This window comes from Parasteatoda tepidariorum, chromosome 4 (assembly GCF_982258835.1).
Source record: "Parasteatoda tepidariorum strain Cologne lab strain chromosome 4, Ptep-v5.0, whole genome shotgun sequence".
In the NCBI taxonomy this organism is placed as follows: Eukaryota; Metazoa; Arthropoda; class Arachnida; order Araneae; family Theridiidae; genus Parasteatoda; species Parasteatoda tepidariorum.
This window is the reverse complement of record NC_141758.1, coordinates 101,614,916-101,635,353: the sequence shown is the minus strand read 5'-3', so window position 1 is coordinate 101,635,353 and position 20,438 is coordinate 101,614,916. Positions and strand designations below refer to the sequence as shown.

The following is a 20,438-nucleotide window of genomic DNA, read 5'->3' as shown; positions in this document are numbered from 1 at the left end:
TGAACAAAGAAGAAATAATTTATAAAAGCAAATTTGTAATAATAAACGATTTATTTTTATAATTCATTTTGTGAAGAAAAAAAAAATCAGAAAAAGCTTTGAGCTTTAAACTAGTAAGAGTAAAACAGCATACCAAACAATTAGGATATAAAATGTTAATACAGTAGGGAACCGATTATCCGGAACGATCGGGATCATCGATATTCCGGATAATTGATTTTTCCGGTTTTCTGAATCGCTACAAAAAGCCGTTTGTTTATTGTTAAACCCAACAAAAAAAATTTTTTTTTGGAAATAATCGTAAAAAGAAGAAAAACCGATGAAGGAATACACTAATGATTATTTCCAAAATGATGGTAAGGTAAACGTCTTTCAAAAAAGGGAAAAAAAATGCGAAAATCTTATGAGGAAAAAAAAATTTTTTTTTTTTTTAAATGGCGCGAAAATTTATCGAATTTCGTTCCGGTTTTTTGGTTTTCCGGTTTTCTGATTTCCGGATAACGGGTTCTGTACTGTATTATGTATGCAAAAATAAGAATTAAAAAAATTTGTTCCTTTTAAAAAGAAAAAAAAAGTTTTTTTAAATTATTATTTAATTTCTTCAACTAAGTTTATCAATTCTTGAAAGTTCTTCTTAGAAATCGTTAAGTGACATTTGGAAAATACTCAAAACTCAAAGTTGAGTTGCAAATTTGAATGTTTTAAAATATAACAAAATAATTTCTCCAATATTTTTTTCTATTACTAAGAAAATATTTATATTTACAAAAGCTTCATAAAACCATTAAAACAAATTCACTTGCATACATAACTCTTTTTCTAAATCACAACTAATCTAATGAAAAACAAGCACTGAAATAAATTAACTTAAATTAATAAATACTATTGAATTAAAAATATTCTACACAAAGAATATTAAATTCTATTCATGAGATTATGCTAGAATATATTAAGCTTTATTAAATAAGTTATGGCAGTACTAAGTAGGAAGTTATAACAATTTAAACAATAACTGTTACATGAAACAGCCCTAAAAGATGCAGTTAACAGTTTAAAAATCAGTCAATATCTCATCAGAATTAATTAATATCTTTTACAGTAAACTAAAAATTACTTAGTTTGGCACTAGCATAATACCATTATAATTTAATATAGAAAGAATAAAAATTAGATGAAAAATATACTAAATTATAAATCATGGATTAAACTTTACAATCCCCATCAAAAAATAAAATAACTTTTTTTTCCACTTTTTTTAAACGGATTTAATACATCAAGATGGTTTTGTGTAATCGTGCAGTTATTTTTTTAATAGTTCTCTATAGGTAATCTTAAAATGAAAAATATAAATTACTAAACTAGATATATACAAAAGAAAAAATAGATAAATAAAAACATATGTTTTTGTCATACGATTTAAGAGAAAACTTTTAACAGAAATTAGCACTTTTTAAACTAAACTCAAATCTTGATGTTTCATTTAAATTATAAACAGGATAGGATATATCTTTTCTAAGTTAATATATTGACATAATCAAAAAAATATCAACCTTAATCTGATTTCGTCAATTAATAAAAAACTCAGATAAAAGCTGATTTTAACTTTAATTACATATTGTAACATAAAAACTATACCTCCAACACGACAATAAACTTAAAAATATATTAATACTTATTTACATCACAAGCAATGCTTAATTTACAATATTATTAAACCAAAAGTCATACTGAAATATTCAAATATTTTTTTAAACCAAAAATCGTTAAGACCTCAAAATGTCAGTTTTTGGATTTTTATTATCCTTAAAATATACCAAAACACTATTGATATATTATTAGGATTACATAAAGGGAGAATTTATGTATCACTTGATTAGGTAAATTAAAGATGTATATGGAGAACTTTTAAACAAAACAGAATATTTACATTTTAATGAGAGAGGGAAAAAATTATACAAGAGGGAAAAAAATACACTTTTCACCATACAAAAAGGAATCACTGAGCAACAATTATAATTTTAAATTTGTAATCTTTAAATACAAGGTGCTTTCACAATTAAATTAGTTTAACATTAACTATTACTAAAAGTTTCATAATCAGCATATTATAATATTTTAGAAAATTCTTCAACATTCTGACTGTGAAGGGTAGATGGCAGAGTTACGATCTAATAAGCGAACAACTTCTATTAAGTGCTCTGTTAAAACATCTTGATCCTGAAAAATTACAATGAAATATAAATTATAAAATTATATATTATTTGCGGATATGAAAAAAAGAACTAATAAATAGTCAAGCAAAATTCTCAATAGCTTACTTTGGAATTTCTTTTAAATGATTTTTCAAAATCTTCCTGTGCACTATAAAAGTTAAAAATGACATCAAATATCTCTAAAAGAAATTACCTTTTTATATGGAAAATAAATAAATAGAGAATACAATTTAATTTCTGCTGGTTGCATTTCATTGTAATTCAAAAAAGTGTTTAAAATCAAGTAAGCAATCTTTAAATACATGTAACTACCCTTTTTAATTTCTTCCAGGTGTGTTCCTTATGTTAACTGTGCTTATGGGTTTCAATAGATAATCCAGTAGAAGTGTTGATTATTTGTGGAAATTGGAGTCATGTCATTCTCAAATGGACAAAAATTTCAGTTGCATAAATTTTATCCATTTCTATTTGCAATCAACATTTAAAACAATGTTTTACGAAAATGCAAAAAAGAAGAAAAAGAATAATAAATAAAAAAAATTTGCTAAAAATACAAAAAAAAAAAAAAAAAAAAAAAAAAAGAAAGAAAGAAAGAAGAAATACAATCTTAATCAAAATATGCTGGCATAGAATCAAAAAAATTTATAGAGTAACAAAGCTTCATGGTGCAAAAAAAATTACCCAAAAGAATCTCCCTGTAGACAAAATATCATGAAAATGTACATACATACATATCATGTATAGTATGTGAGAGAACAAAAATTTGCCTAGTAGAAATTCCTTGCTTCCAAAGTTTCATGGTACAAAAGCATAGAAAAATTTATTTGATGAAGTTTTCAGAACACAAAATTTGTCTGACAAAATTCCCAGCTGAAACTGCAAAATGCCATTTTGGTGAGGCTCAATTACAATCTGAGCTTTATGTATTCACATTCTAAACTAGTAGAAGAATTTTCTAGGAGAGATAAAATACATTATAAGGATTGGAAAATGTAGTCTTACACCAATAGTAGTACTGCTAAATTACTATGAGCTGGCTGTTTATACACATTTAACCTAGTACTTTTTATATAAATTACCATAATTTCATGTTTTCTAAAAATTACTATAAATGTACTCAAACAAGTTCAGAATTGACTGTTTCATAAATAATTTGGAAAACAACTTGGTGAGCTTGGCAAGTAAGTGGCTTAATAATTAAATTTCAATATAATATCTATTTCTGTTCCTCTTTCAAAGTAAATTTTAATAATAACGATTAGAAAACATAAAATAATGTGGATAAAAAAATACAAATACCAGTTTAAACATGGGCAGACATACAGGACATAATTTGGAGGCCTTAGGGTAGCATTAGTTGACATTTCCAATCCTTATGATGTGCCCTACCTATCCCAAATATAAACTGCATACTATTTAAAATAATAAAATTTGTAAGCAAACAAACACAGTAAAGTAAAATAACTTAAATTATATTGAAAAATAATAACTTGACTAGCAGATTATTATCAACATCAACTGTATCAAAATCAAGAGAATTACTTAACAAAAATAATGAGGATAAAATAGGCACTGATTTATTCAGATGAGTGCAAGTTATGGATTTCATGCAACAATTATGAAAGAGTGATAAACATCATGCATAAGCACAGAGCTAAACTACTGATGAATCATGCGAGTAAGAATTTCAATATGTCCATACCTTAGTAATCCTGAAGCTAATAACCAAAAGGTAGGGAGAAAAAAAATATTTTTATTAGATAAAATTTAAATTAAAACATTATAATTACAGATATAAATGGGTTAGCATTTGTATTGATGGTTCTAAAAATATATATATTAGTAAAAGCAATGAGAATTAGCTAAAACAAAAGCAAATTAGAGCGCAGGAGTTAAAGCCATAAAAGACATAGGTTAACTAAACTAGTCATTTATTGAAATCTTTAGAAATTAAGTACTTTGAGTTTTATCAAGTAATTATACTATTAGGTGTATGTAAAATATCAAATATATATTTTTTCCCTTTAATTTCTGTTTTTAATCGCATCATTGTGATTTGTTTGGAGTCCTTTCTTCTACTTAATGTTATCAATATTAATGATCTATAAATCACATAAATATCTCATTATATTAATGTTAATAAATGTATATGACACTTGGATTATATCTAGAGCAGTTGAAGACATGGTATCTCTGGAAAAATATTTTAAGAAGTATTTATGAAGAAATGCGAAAAACAATGAGATGAAAGATCAAATTTGGAACTTCATCGTTCATATAATGAACCTGATATTGTCAAACAATGAATAAAATCAGTAGGTTATGTTACATGAATATATAAAGAATAAAACACAATAAAAAAATGTTTAGAACAAATGGCACGCAGAAAAAGGACAGACGAAATCTAAGAAGAATTAGGGGCCAAATTTTAGAATTGTATGCAAAATTTTTCAATTCAATCAATAAGTTTTCAAGATATAGCAAAATACACAAAAAATAAAATTAGCATTTAGGGGTTCAAACTTTGAATCACTCTCCTGACCAAACTATGGGGACCATATTCTCCAGATTGTGGCTGCCATCTATATCTTAGGGGTCAGAAATTAATTGGTGCAGAGGTTTTATCCAGTCACTGGGAGAGGTTTTAATGGTCACTCCTAAAGGTTTTCTTCAACATTAAGTCTATGGAAAAGACTCTTGCCTCCCTAAAGTGATCGTAAATAGAGGAGGTCGCTACATAAAAGTAGACTTTTCTGGAGGTTTCACTGTATATATAATTGACACATTTTTTATTTTTTTTTACTACACCTTCACACAGCACCTTTGATCAATTAAATTATGATGAACCAATAATCCACAATCTCCTCTACGGTCTCATTACAAACAAATTCAATAGTATTTCCCACAGATCTAAATTGATATCAATAGTGAAATTTTTCTCAATGAAGCTAATAACCTCACACGCCACTATTATACAGTTATAGCGATACAATATGCATAGAAAGTCTCTCGCAAAAAAATAAATAAATAAATAAAAAATAAATGAAAGATCTTTTAGAGATTTTGTAGAAAAATTACAAAATTTTTGCTGAAGCTAGATTAATAACCAAAATGTTTTAAGACAAAACAAATCAAAGCATGAACAGCAATACTGAAAGATATCAAATTACCTAACTAAAGTTTCAATAGAGTCATCAGCGGATGAACTAGATGATAAAGAGGCTGTTAATGAGCGACTCTGTAAGAAAATGTAGAGCCATAAAGATATAGGATAAAGAATTATACAGATAAATACATGTCATCATACTAGTGAAGACAAAAAGAAAAATCAATTACATCAAATAACTATACTTTACCTACAAACAGTATCTGCAAAGAAGAAAAAAAACACTTCTGAAGTAACACGAGAAAATATTAATATTTTTTGAAGTTATTCTGTACCATCAAATCTATCTTATACGAAGCTGCAATCTTTCTTTTTAACAAAATCATTCAAATTATTTGTCTAGCACAGCTAGGTTATGGTGGCTCTAAAAACTTACTACAAATAGGTTAAAATATTAACAATTAAGGTAAAAGTTCAGATTTAAGTATAATTTTGCATATCTAACTGCAAATCAAATTAGTGTAATGCAAAGTTTAAAAAATTAATCAGGCAAAATATTTCAAAACTGGTTTTGTTGTGCCTTTTAAAATTAGATAGAAAGAATCGATAGATTAGAAGAAATTATACAGATATTGATAAGAGCATGGTGAAAAGTTGAAAAAAATTTTGCTTTTAAAAAAAAAAAAAAGATTTTTTTTTCATTCTATAAAATATTTATTATTTTCTTTAATTTATAAAAGTTTTTTTTCCCATTCTCTTTTAGTTTTTTCAGTTGAGTTTTGAAAAGACATTGTATGGAAAGGAAATGAATATTTTATAATTTTTATTCGAATAAAATTTCATTAAATTATTTTAGGAAACATAATTTATACATTAATTTTAAACTTATCAAATAATGTAATTTATGAATTATTTATTTCTAACAAACAGGGACAAAGTTAATTCATCACTTCAAGCTTTTTTTTTTACATCCAATGAAATAAATATTATAAAAATTGTAAGTAAGAACAGAACAGAAGATCACGAAAATATCTAATTCCATTAATAGAATTAATAACTTTTTGAGTTTTAATATGTGACAATTTTTTATCCATTGCCTGAGAAAAATTATTTTTCAGTGTATCAATCAAATACAGTTTGAAAATTAATACAAAGTCAAACTATAAAAAAAGCTGTGATATCTGTCATCTACATATCATCACTACCTTTCCATAGCTTTAAAAAAGTTTGCAACAATATTTGTTTGTTTATAATCTATATAATTTACCAATAATACTTTGTAAAAACTTGTATAAAAATTTTACAATATTCTCCACTTTACTATTTTTGCTCCCCCGACACAAAATTTCTCAAAATTATTGTGCTTTTATGTTAATTTTTCTAAAAGAAAAAATAATTAAATGATTAAAATTGCAAACTTTAACCATTTGATAAAAGAAACATTAACTTTAATATTAAGTTATGAAAATTACTTATGAAAATTTAGAGAAATTATCCATTTTAGTTATCCAAATTATCCCCTTTGAAACTTTAGATTTATTTTGAAACAATGATATGCCGATTAGAAAAATTAACTTAATCATCGACCATAATTATTCATATAAATTTCAGCTTTTCCAGTGCTTTAATTTAACACTGAAATCAATTTTTAGTATTTTTCTTATGTACATTTATTTGTAGATGCATATTTCGAATACACATAACTCCAAATTTTGTCGAAGTCACAATTTACATTATGATAACGCACTGTTGATCAGTACACAAAATCTGCTACAAAAAGTAGTTGAGTAACTCCCATTTTATATATTTTCAGGTTATTTAGATAAAATAAAAATTAAACTTCAAAAATTATTTGAGAAAAAGATTTCTTAAAGTAGGGGTGCACAACCTGCGGCCCGCGGGCCAAATGCGGCCCTTCGACTACTGAAGTGCGGCCCGCGAGAGCTTCTAAACACACAAAAAAATTTTAAAATTTCAATTTTTGATCGCACTTTTAAGTCATCACGTTTTGACACAATCAATTTTAACAGATTCTTTAGTAAATGTACGTTTAACACGCTTCTTTAAGCCGATTTTATGGAAAATATAAATTATTTTTTTTAAACTGTTATTTCCGCTTTTCTACGTGATTTCGAAAATCTTGAAATTTTTATTACGACGCGTGTTTTAGATCGCCCATTTAAATAATCACTTTTTGGTACACTTTATTTGTGACGATTTCATCTTAAATCTAAGTGATTTTTTGTCTTTTTTTTTTTTTTTTTTTGCAATTCTTTGTTTTTTTTCAAATTTTTTTTCGGCAGTTATTGCTATGCGTTCCCACGTATTATAAAAAATTTCAATTATTCTATTACGACATGCAAATTTTAAATTGTTCATTTGACAAGCTTCATTCGTGCTGAGTTCAGCATAAATATAAGTAATTCCCCCCCCCCCCCAATTATTTCTATACTTTTCCACATGATTTTGATGATCCAGTTATTTAACTATGATGTTACTAAGACACTTGATTGTTATTCGCACAATTAAATAATCACTTTTTGATACGGTATTTCAGTACAGTTTTATCGTAAATCCTAGTTATTTTTCCTTCTTTTTTCCGCAACGAATATGATTTGGTCAAATGTGGTAATGAATCGTGATTTGGTCAAAAACCAAATATTCGGCAAAAAAAAAAAAAAAAAAAAGAAAACGATAATCTAAGAATCTTTCAGCAGCATAGCAACACTGAAACTAACTTTTCAATGCTCAGAATAATATTTCCTGGAAAAACGCATTCTTAAATTAACTCTAAAAAATAAGGCCAATCAGGAACGTTTTTTAAAATGTCACAAAGCGAAACAAGAGAGCTTAAAAATCAATCATAATTTTTGGAAGAAAATTTTAAAGCTTAACATCTCAGTTTTCCAATTACCAGAAAAAGCCAAGAAAAAAGAATTATGTCAACAGAACTGCTATTAAAAAGTAATGCATTATAATAAAAACGTCTAAAAAAAGTTTTTTTTATTTAAAGAAAATAAAAATTTAGAAAAAACAAAAACGTTCCTAATTTTTTAAATGAAAATCTTATGCTGAAAATCTCAATTTAAATTTTTCTCATTGCCATAATTTTAGAAGAAAAAAAAATTGCTATAAAATAAATTTTATTAGAAACTTTATTTTTTTTAAAAAATGCTAGCATAATAAAAATGTCTAAAAAAAGAAAAACAGAAAAAACAAATTTTTCTTAGTTCCTGAAATAAAACTTTAATACTGAAAATCACACTTTTCTATGTTACTGGTTATTTATATTACAGTACAGGGAAAGAGTGATAATAAATTAATAGTATGAGACGTTCTATAAAATACTTGATTATAATAAAAACAGCAAAAAATGGAAAAAAATCCTTCTCAATTCTCAAAGTATCGAAAAAATAACAAAATTGTCTTATCTGATTATAATTTTTCTTTTTTTTAAAAAAAAGTAATATCTATAAAAATTCAAAAATAAAAAAAGCTTAGAAAAATACATTTCTAAAAAATATTTGACAGATCATTCAACCAACTGAATTTTTCACAGAAGAGCCAAATACTCGTTACATCCCTAATTAAAATGTAATGTTATTGCAACTTGAGAAATTCATAAAATGGAAGAAAACGTGAATTTTTAAACTGCTCACTGTTTGTAGTTAAGATTTCAATTTTTTGTTTCTTAAGTGATCTTTTTCGATTAAAAAAAAGGAAAATGTTTACAATAAAAAAATCTAATAATTAATAAAATGAAATAATAAAGTACATAACAAAATAAGCATTGAAGTTTATTTTGAACTATCACAGTTTTATTTTTAGTTTAGGCTTTTGCTTAAAACGTGTAAATTTTCTTCAATTAAAATATTTAATTTGAATTTATATTACTTAATTATGACTAAATTTTTTCCTACTTTCATTCTGTGGGCATTGCATTTTTTTTTTATTTATTAGAATTTAATTCTAAAAGGAATTTTCGTATTGCATGATATGATTAAAAAAAAAAAAACATTTCTTTTTTTCAATGTTTATTTATTTTGATAAATCTACGGTTCATATGATCAAAATAGCAATTTTTTTTTAAAGCAATTTTCTAATAATGGGACACCTTTCATTTTTTACAAATATATCACTAAGTTTATTGATAAAAGAAAATAGGACGCGAATGTTTAAATAAACATTACTATATTTGTCATTAACATCTCTAAATACATGTGCGGCCCTTCGTTAGCCAACCTGCTGTGCAAGTGGCCCTTCACTCAAAAAGGTTGTGCACCCCTATCTTAAAGCATGAAACTCTTCAGAACAAATAGAAACTGAGGAATTCACAAATGCAAATTCAAAATAAGTATAACATGAGATGTAGTAGATAAAAAAATTAAAAAAAAAAATTGGTAATATTAATTTTTGAAAGTAGTTTAACATGATGTGGTTGGTAACTTACAATTTATTTAGCACTTAAAAAACAGTTTTGAAGCAATATATAGTAAACTACATGTATAATTATTAAAAAATAAAAAAAAACTCTTACCCTATCAGTTTGAGTAGCTGCATTGCAGGTTGGTAACCCATGGTTACAATTGTTTACTTGAATATTTAAATATTTTGTCTGAAAAAAGAATTTATATTGAATTAAAAATAGCAAAAATGTAACATTTTCTTTATAATGCTTATAACAATAACTCAAAGAGTAGTTATATTATTTATTTTTCAAAACTATACAGAAGATGGGGTTGCAACACTACGCAGAGCCACTTTAACAAAAATTACAAATTATATGTAACATACAAAGTCAATAAACAAAAATCATTATACATTTTATTTTTTATGCATATCCATATGTTATACATATATAACCAATACTGCTACTACAATACGCTGCACGGAATGACAAAACGTTTCTCACAGACAGGATATATCTTTAACATATTTTGATGCCACAACAGTCTGGCAGAAACTTTTGAGCATGCCTTCCAAGATTAAAGATATTTAAGAAGGTAAGTTCGTCCTGATACATGACCCCCAGTTTTAAAATTACAATGTTACAAATGTAAAAACAAATAATTCAAAACTAACTTAACAATAGGCTGCTCATCAATAACACTAAAATAAAGTACATCATTAATTTACTTTGTTCCAAACTGGATAAATCCTAAGCATTACAACAAAACTTGATAAATTCATATTAATGTTAAAAATGAGATTTTGTCAGCAATTTTGTAAAAAAGATGTTAACACTTCAACATTATCTTAAAAAAATCTGGTCAGCACTTATTAAATTTTGCAACAAGAAGACTCATTTTATACTTAAATTTCTATCTCCAATTTGAAACTTTTAATTCCCACCCATATTTAACTTTATTCCAATAAATATAACAGTAAAGTAAAGCATTCCCGCAACAGCCCGTTCGTGAGCCAGGGGGGTCATAGAGGATAAGGCTCCATGATTTTGTGACCAACGGCATGATTGTGGCAATGTGGTCACCACTGCACATAGTCCATCTTTACGTCCTAGACAAGCTGGTACCCATCCATCTGAAGCTTGGTGAGCTTAATGTCACCACTGGGGATCAAACCAGCTCTTCACAAAGACAGTCCAGTGCCTTAACCACTGAGGCATTGCAACTTAAATATAAGAGTGGCGTAAAAAATAATAACAATAATTTATTGCTATCTTAAAAATAATCACTGAATTATAAATTCTAGTTGGATTTTTTACTTTATTTCACAGAGCACTAGATTTTACATAACATTATTTGGAGACCACTGCTTTTTATTTCAAAAATTAATTAATTTTAAGACTATGGTTAGAATAATTTACAAAATTAAACATTAGCAAAATAAGATACAACTTGAAATTCATTGAGAATGAATCAGGATATTTATTTCTTTGTATTGTTATTAAATCATGCAGATTATTTTCACTGAAATAAAATCTATAAATTAGTTAGTTTCGCTTAAGCAAATTATAAATTATTTCTCTTCATTTTTAAAGCTTAGGGAGTGAAAAATATAGGTTAAAAACTTTTTAAACTTGCGTAAAAGTTAAAAATTTCAATTATTCATTTCGTGAAAAAAATTCAATTTTACCACCATTTATTAGTAGAAAAGTTTATTAACATCAAAATGTAATTAACATTTTACTGTGACTTTTAAAAGAAGGGGAAAAAAAGAAGAAACTTACCATTTGTTGTTGAAGTAAGTTAATTGTATGATCTTTATCTTCTAACTGTTGTTGTAAAAGTACAAGCTGCCTTTTCATGTCTGCATTTTCCTGAAAAAATAGATATGAATAAGAATTTCATAGGGAAAAAGATAGCAGAATATTTTTTAAAGATCATTTTTAAGAAGATTTCAATAATAAAAACCAACCAATTAATAAAGATTTATAGATAAGACATTCAGTACACTGAAGAAAATTCTTAGTACATTCAAAGGTCAATTGATTTAAAGTTAGTGATTGCACAGATCTAAAATTCAAACAGTTTGCAAATAGGGGCTTAGCAAATTTCAAAACACTTATCAGTAAAAATTTGCAAAGAACTTATTTAATTTTTTAAATCATATAACTTCTTGTGCAAATTATTTTTAGGGCAACATCATTTCTTGCCGTCATAGCACTGTTACAGGATCTTTAACAGAAAATAACAAAGCCACCTATGAAGGATTCACATCCGCAATCACCTTTTCCATTGCAAATAGTGACTAAATTCAAAAAAATCATTTAACAAACTCTTCAATGCTGAAAAATAATGGTGGTCACTCAGACCACAATGAAATAAGGAGGTCACCAAGATCAGTAATGAAAGTAAAAAGATGGTACGCTGTTCTTTTCTTTTAAAGTTCTGGTTTCATGTTTTAGTTTATGTTTTTTTACCACATTTAGGTAATCATAATTGTGACATTATAGTTTGTCTATGGTAAGAACTTCCCCTGCCACAAAGTCTGAGACCGTCTGCTGCTATGGAAACAAAAATAGCGCATTTCAAGGAGGGTAGCTAATCTTCTTTCTAACAAAATGAACCGAAGAAAAAGATTCCATTTCTCTCGCCGATCCGAAGCCAAAACCTATATCCTGAACAGCGACCCCACACCCCTACTTGAAATAGTTATACCTCGTTAAAATAATCACCACCATGAGTCCAGGCAAATGGCTAGGGGAGTTCTTACTTAAAACAAACTTACTTTTAACATTTTCTTTTTTACCCCTGATTTTTATAACTGCTTTTATATTTAACACTAAACCATGTTATAAATTCAAAATAAATAGGAAAAATCTTACTTAGAGGTAATAATTTAGACAATTTTATGCTAAATGCACTTCTACATGCTAAACATTTCTCAGAAATCAAATTTTAACATTGGCACAAAAACACTGATTTACAATATTTGATAGGGAAAGGGATAGAAAAAAAAAAGGAAAGAAAGATCATTGGGGTATTTTGAAAAATATATTACTTGGTGTCTACCTATATATAAAAAAAAGACCCACTTCAAAGAGAAAGAAAGGAGAGAAAGAAAAAGAAAAAAATATTATATTTTAATAATTTAAATCTGAAATTCTCATAAATAACCAACCTGATAAATAGTAGACAAATCTGGTGTTTTCTTTTCCGTTGAAGTACTTGAGGCTAAGCTTGAAGGCAAATCATTCTGCACTAAACTATGGTAGAATATATTCTAAAAAATAAAATACAACATATTACATATTTAGAGAGTTTGGTAAAATAAGGTTCATAAAAGAAAGCTATAAGACTTACATTAGGGCTTGATTGATCAAAGGGATTTATAGTTTCAGCCTCTTGAATCACAGACTTCAGTCTTAAAAGAAGAGTTTTTACACCATTTAAATCTTGGCACAATAATCGATATGAGGAAGAATCCAATTTCAGGCCACCATCGTCTGCCTCACACACACTCATTTGACGAGGTGGTCGTAAAGGTAGACTAACGGTTCGTTGGCGCCATTCTAAGCGATCAGCGGAAGTTGACAAGGGACCAGACAATTTACGATGATTAGATATTCTTTTCCTTAAAAAAATTACTTTCATTAGTTTCAGGTTTCTTGATACATATTTCTCTTGAATTAATGTTAAACTGTTAAAAAAGTGTGTTTTAATTTAATAAAGATATCCAAGATAATAATAGAATAGAATAGTCTTCCTCAATTGGGTGATGTATTAACTATTGAGTGGCACCAAATTTAAAATGTTTTAATATAATAGAAAAAAAATTTGATAACATACCTTGCTTTTTCTTCAAAATCAAATTTTTTCTCCTTTTTTAATGGGGTAACTTTATCAGTTTCTGTTTCATGTAGTTTTCTCATAGGTGAAGCAGGCCTAAAATAAGAAGACATTGCGTACAAGTATAGAACAAGAAATAAAATACAAAAGATTGTGTTAGTAATAATAAAGATAAATTTTCTTTTTCCTAATGATGATATTAGTTAAAGAGTTTGAAGGAAAAAAATGTTAAATAAAAATTTCATGACAGTGAGAATAAAAAATTTCTGTTATAGCACTTTGCAAATTGAAGAAATTCTAACCACCTTAACTCAACTAACTTACATTTTGTGAGAAGGTAATAATACAGAAATATTGCAATTTTGAATGATAAATGAAAAATTCAGACACATGATATAAAGAAATTGATTTAAATGAGAGTAAAAGATTAAAGGGTAAAGTGGACACTGTTTTAGGAGTAAAAAAAAAAAAAAAAATGAGCTCCTCAATGCAGAGTGTTCTATAAAGACTAAAGCATGAATCAAATAAATAAAATTTAGAAACCACAAAAAAATAGGGTAGTTTCTACTGTTAAAGAAGAACGAATCAGGATATTGCAGAAAAGGTGTCAACTTTATGAGTTAATTTAAATGAATCATAGCGACATGTCTAACTTTTTTTTCTTCTGAAACATCACTTAAATATCTGAGAGGAAAAGAGCTTTAAGATTATTGATGGCAATAGTTTAAATTAGTTCTATTAGGTGAGCAGCAGGCTTACTGGGTTTTTACTGAATAGGTCAACAACAAAAAGAAAGGCATGTTACTTTTGGTTAAAACTACTAAAGATCGGCTTTTCTCATTTTTTTATTTAAATATTGCTTTTATTTAAACAAAATATTTTTCAAAAACAGAGATAAATGCAGTGTAATGCTGTTAATTAATTATACTGATGTTATTGGATTTTAAAAACAATATGGAACATCAGTTTTGTAACTTGTCAGTTAGAAGAAGTAACTTGAAACTTAAATAAGTAAATAACAATTTTTCAAACATTAATCTAAAAAATATATAAATTACTTTATTTTTACTATAGAAATTAAAAATAGCTGAGGTATTTCAATTGAAACAGTGATTTACATGAAAAAGTTTGATGCCTCCAATAGAAAATTTTTCTTGTTCTTTAAGTTTATTTAATTCAAATGTATTTATCTTTACTATAAAAGTAAAGCTAATAGAGTTTGTTAAAGTATTAATAAAACAATGAATTACATAAAAAGCTCTTACCTTAAAGAGATATTTTTTTATTCATTTAATTTAGTTTTAACATTAAGCTTACCGAACATGTATGGTGTGGCATGTGGTAAATGCAAATCAATTAGCTCTTCTCCACATGCACATATGGTAACAAAATTTTTGAAACATTACAAAGGATACTAGTAACTAAAGTTAGTTAATTATCTTGAGTTGATTACTAAAAATCCCCATAGCAGAATGTTTCGTAATGTTCTGCAACAAGCAAGTGATAGAGTGAAATGTTCTGTGGGTTATAAGCAGGGTTGGAATTTTTGCCAGCAAAAAGGGGTTTTTGCCAGGACAGTGGCAAAAACCTGGTAAAAACCGGCAAAAACTGGTAAAAACCGGCAAAAAACAAATTATCTAAATAGCTGATTAAATATTATTACAAAATACTTGAAACAAATTTAACTCAATCATAAGGAATAATAATTTTGATACATTACATGAAAAAATTATTTTTAACATATTAAAAATTAATATAAGGGTAACAGTTTTTAAAAGATTGAAAGTTTTTGATCTCTTTTCATTTTAGAATCCTAAAATAAATGTTTTTTTACAAATAAATAAATATTATTATTTGTACAATAATTAACTACACATGTTGATAGATATTTTATGCTTTAAATTATAGTTATATTAATTTAAAATAAGTTCATTTCTCTTGAAAAAAGAGAATAATCACAAATTTTCCAATCAATAATGTTTTAAACTACTAAAATGATATATTATAACATTATCATTTAATTATGGAATAATAATTTTGTTAATTTTTTTGTAATTATTTATATTCATAGTATATATTTCAATTTTAGGAATAATTTTGTATCAAAAATGTGTTTTTGTCCTCTCATCTTGGAAAATATAAGTTTTTGCCACTTTTTGCCAATTTGCTTGGCAAAAACCTGTTTTTGCCAGGACGGTTTTTACCGGTATTTACCATGGTTTTTTCTACCTGCGGCAAAATCTTGCCAACCCTGGTTATAAGTGCATTTTTTCTCTGAGAAAACGTACATAACTGTTATAAAAATCACTTAAAAATGACATATGAAATAGCATGTCAATGACAATGTATACACGTAATTAACTATTACTGTTGTACATAATTACAAATTCAATTGGATTTATTAATGACAATCACTGACAAAAATATAATTAGATAATATTTTAGAAAATTTTATTCAAAATAATACAGACAATGACAGGGAAGGTTGCAAAATAGAAAAAAAAGAAGAAAATATTCGTGAAATTAAAAAGAAACATGTAAATTGCACATTTTCAAAACGTCTAAATAATATGAATGGTGAAAGTTGAGTATAATGACTGGTTCTGAAAAAGTTCTCAATTTATAAACCTTATGGGAAAACAAGGATAACAGTTTATTTACAGTACACTCTTTGTTTACAATAATTAATTCATTTTACGTATTACATTATTTTTCCTCGATATATTGACATTATTCCCTTTACTGATACCTGCATCAATAATGGGATGAGGATCAGACGTGGTATCAGAACTAATCTCCGACAATGATCTTTCATTCAAACTTAATAAAATTTAATGTACTTTTTTCATCGACCAAACAATGCCAAACAGGTTTTTAGCAATGAAAACATTGATAATGAGCTTTAAAATTTCTTAAAAATACTGTATTTTGCATTTAAAGTAAACTACTTTTCATGTTGGCATCCGCAAAATAAACATAGGCTTGGAACATAATAGTTTTTTTAATATTTAAGAATATTTGTAATGTTTAACTATTTTTATTAATATTTTAATAAATTTTCTCATTTTTATTAACATACTATATTATATTTTATAAAATATTCAAAAAGAAAAAAAAAATTTATTTTTTATTTTTCTATACTTTTTATTGTTTTGCAGAAAGACAACTAGTTCTGCTATGGTGCGAAAAATAAGTTCAATTTTAAAAAAAAACTGTTTATTGAAACAATAAGATTCAATATACAATTTGGCTATACATTTTATTTGTGTGGATTAAATGAAATAAAAGCCCACTAAAGTGAAATAGATAACCAGCATGTGCACTAAAGATAGAAGTTTACTTAGTTTGGTACTCAAATGACAAATAAATAAATCAATATTCTCAATCAGATAACTCACCCTTCATTTACTGTGCCTTCAGGAAACCCATCATAAGACTTTTCATAATCCAGCATTAAATCATCAGAAGCGATGCTAGAACATGAAGAACCAAGTTCTGATCCCAAAATCAAACTGTCACGATGATCCCCGAAACGACCCTTCCTGCTGGAATAGCTACTCACACTGTCCGTTCGCTTTTTAACAGAACTAGACATTTGCAAAGCATGCAACTCACTCATTGCCATCTGCAGCGATTGCACATCTGAATCTTCTGATTTGGGTTCATTGCCGAAAGTCAAACCAGGCTGATCTGCTATTTCATCATCAATAAGAAACTCTCTGTTCTCTTCAGATGGTGGGCTGAGAACTCCTGTACTGTCTGATTTTTCATCAGAATCTAGACTAGACTGTTTGGTATCATTGTTTGATTTCACTGTGGATTCAAAAGCATTATCATATTTCGTTTCACTACACTGATCCTCCTCAGCAGTGCAATAAAAGATACTTCCACCAGGAGTAGGCTGAGAACCATGCCTTCTAATTTTTGGAATACTAGACAAATTTGAAACTGATGACTGAACAACCCGAGAAGTCTTCTCTGAGCGACTTGTTTTAGGGCTCAACTTGCCATTCTCGGGGGATCTGAAAGACTTCTTTTGATAAGACAATAGACCTTTATAAGATGCATAGGTGGAAAATATATTTTCCGAAGCAGTCATCTTGAAGGGGTGTTTTTCTCGTGGACTGCTAGGGCCAGAATTGGGAATAGATTTAGGTTCACTTGTTCGCAAAGTTGATTCAGGTCCAAAATGCTTATCATCGAAACTCCACTTTCCATTTGGTTCCCTTTTATAAGTAGGAGCCTTCACGGCCAGTTTGCTATCCGAAGGAGATTTAGGAGTACCTGCAGAAGATTTACTACCCAAGCTGAGATTTGGCGAGCTTTCATCCTGTAATTCAAGTTGCTCCAAATCTTTAACAGTGTCCGAGTCTTCGGGTCTGTTCTTATCCGTTAAGCTATTTCCAATTCCAGAATCAAAATCTGACAAGCTATCACGACTTTCGAATCCCTTTCTTGATGGGGATTTTGAGACAGGACTAGGACCACCAGAATTTCTACCACTTACTGTTTTAGATTGTTGAGATTTCGAAAAAACTTTAATTTCGGCCTGCTGAGGTCCGGGAGATTTATTGCGGTTTTGACGAGGAGAAATACCGGATCCTCTGGCAGGTGTTCGTACAATTCGTTCATTATCTGGGCTCAGAATTTTTTCAGGACAACTTTTGCTAGTTTTTTTTGGTTTGATTAATGATTCAGATTTATTAAGGTATTTGTTAGAAGATGAAGGTGACGTACTTGATACATTAAAAGCAGAGCGAGAGTTAACAATAGCATTATTATTTACTACATGTAAGGTCTCATTTTCATTTAAAGGAGAACCGATTCTTTGTTCTCCTGTAGCTGTGGGTAGACTAGAGCTAAAGCGAGGTATACTTGACTGGTAGTGCTTTAAATTTTTAATATCTCCCTGCTCAACAGTTGATAATGTATTAAATTTTGTGGGAAGTGGAACATTTTTCTTGGCTGCAAACTCAATGTTTGCATTTCCACTTCTGGTATAAGGCGTTGGACGAGCCAATCTCGAAGCCTCATCCAATTTTGTAGCTGCCATCTGTGATGTCATGTATGGATTATTCCCTCCACTGGCCTTCTTGGAATAGCATGTGCCCATTCAGAAGCATAAACGAAAAGTAACTAGAGGAAAAACAATGAAACTAGTTAGTGATAATGTAAGATAAAATTATTAAGAAATATCTAAACTCAAAAAAATTGTCTATTAAGACAGTAGAAATTTGCCTTTAAAGTAGTAAAATGTTAATTTGACATTTCATACACAAAATTTTATCATTTTAATAATAGATGAAATTAATTTACATAAAGATCATTCAAATATTAATTTCCATATTTCTCCAAAATAAATTAAGGATATTTTAAAAATATTTATTTTAACTATTTAGTATTACAGCTTTTGCACAAATTATGTAGTATTAACCTTTTACATAGCAAGGCTAGTCTAATGATGTTGATGATAAAATAGTGAAACAAATACAGCCTTGCAGTTCCATGTGAAGGGCAGTAACTAAAGAACATTAAACAGTCAAAAATAGTTGTGAAGAGCTCACATCAAAATATATGTAACTGCATTGAAGTGCTACTTTTTTCTTAGTGCTCATGACACTTTACAGGGGTCTGTCTAGGTTTTTTTGGAAAATACCTATTTTGTAAAAATTGTAGACATAATTTGTGAAAATTAAAAATTATATTAAAAAATCAACACAAAAGTATCGATTTATCATTTCTTACGAGATACAAAAATAACTTTTTAAGATAAAAGTATTGTGTGAAACTATCGTTTTTCCTAAAATTGAATTTGTGAAGGTACCACTAAAAGGTAGTAAATTTGGACTGGACAGACCCCTGAATATCTAACATATATATATCTTCATATTCTGGAATTTATAAGATTAAACATCGAGATTCATATTAACACAATTTTGAAATTTAACATTGAGATTCCTATTTACACGATTTTAAATATTATAACTATGATTTATCACACATAAAAAATGGAGTCAAATTTACAGAAAATATTAATTGGTTTTTCTAATGATACTTTTTATTTCAACTTAACAAATACTAATTTCTCTGATATATAATTTCTTATAATTAACAAACATCATATTTTAATTCAAGACATAAATTAATCAACGTATTTTTCCACTTTTTCTTTTTTTTTTGTCCCTCCAAATGTAAAGTGGAAAAGATGATTCTTCTTGCTTTAATGTATTTACCACTACACTATAGGCAGAAATATGTTAACAGGGTTATCATTATATCCATTATTATTATGAGCATATGTGAACATTATGAATATTATTCATGAACATTTGCACAAATAATTAATGGGCACTTTTAAGAAATTAGATCGTTCACACGAATACGTTAGAGCATTAAGCATTATTGAGGTATAAACGATTCTTTAGTTATTTATAAACAAAGCTCATAATCCACAAATAAGTTACAAATTTTTCTTTTTTTTCATTTTCAGCCATAAATTATTAAATTTAATTTAAAATAATGATAATTTAGTTCCACAGGAAAACCATTCCTTTAACTAATTTAGCTAATCAAACTTGTACAATTAACATGTTTTCTAAGTATGAAGAGCTTAATTTCTCTTCTAATAGAATGTATAGAACTAAAAGTAGAATTTTGAAAGTACCTCCACATTCCTTTCTCTAAAAACCAAAACTATTTTATTCCTTATAAAATTAAATGTACTGCAGCGTCAGCCATATTTACAGTGTTATATCTGTTATGCTGCCAAAACATAAGAATATCGTAATTATATTTTTTAATGAGGTTAAAAATAAGATAGTATATTCTTATATACTATTGCATGCGATTCTAGTAATATTTTTAAGG

At 27.4% G+C, this 20,438-nt stretch overlaps 1 protein-coding gene across 2 annotated transcripts; it reads right to left on the bottom strand.

Annotated features, from left to right (window-relative positions):
• Positions 1–1,062: 1,062 nt before the first annotated feature.
• Positions 1,063–20,375, bottom strand: LOC107455430 (uncharacterized). Of its 2 annotated transcripts, XM_016072988.4 has the most exons (11): positions 20,236–20,375; positions 16,970–18,707; positions 13,572–13,667; positions 13,086–13,356; positions 12,904–13,005; positions 11,510–11,599; positions 9,857–9,934; positions 5,384–5,451; positions 3,916–3,931; positions 2,319–2,361; positions 1,239–2,217 (listed from the first exon to the last, which is right to left on the bottom strand). In XM_016072988.4, exons 2-10 carry the CDS (start codon positions 18,682–18,684, stop codon positions 2,344–2,346), a joined length of 2,454 nt encoding a protein of 817 aa, XP_015928474.3. In that variant the 5' UTR covers positions 18,685–18,707; positions 20,236–20,375; the 3' UTR covers positions 1,239–2,217; positions 2,319–2,343. The 2 variants fall into 2 exon arrangements, with proteins under 2 accessions (XP_015928473.3, XP_015928474.3); XM_016072987.4 differs by lacking the exon at positions 3,916–3,931 and having other exon boundaries at positions 1,063–2,217.
• Between the last annotated feature and the right edge of the window lie 63 nt (positions 20,376–20,438).

Coding starts and splice junctions, on each gene's coding strand:
- LOC107455430 (XM_016072987.4), bottom strand. CDS start 18,684: ATGGGCACATGCTATTCCAAGAAGGCCAGTGGAGGGAATAATCCATAC. Junction 2,362..5,383: donor TCTATTGAAACTTTAGTTAG/GTAATTTGATAT, acceptor TAACTTTTATAG/TGCACAGGAAGATTTTGAAA. Junction 2,218..2,318: donor CATTTAAAAGAAATTCCAAA/GTAAGCTATTGA, acceptor GTAATTTTTCAG/GATCAAGATGTTTTAACAGA.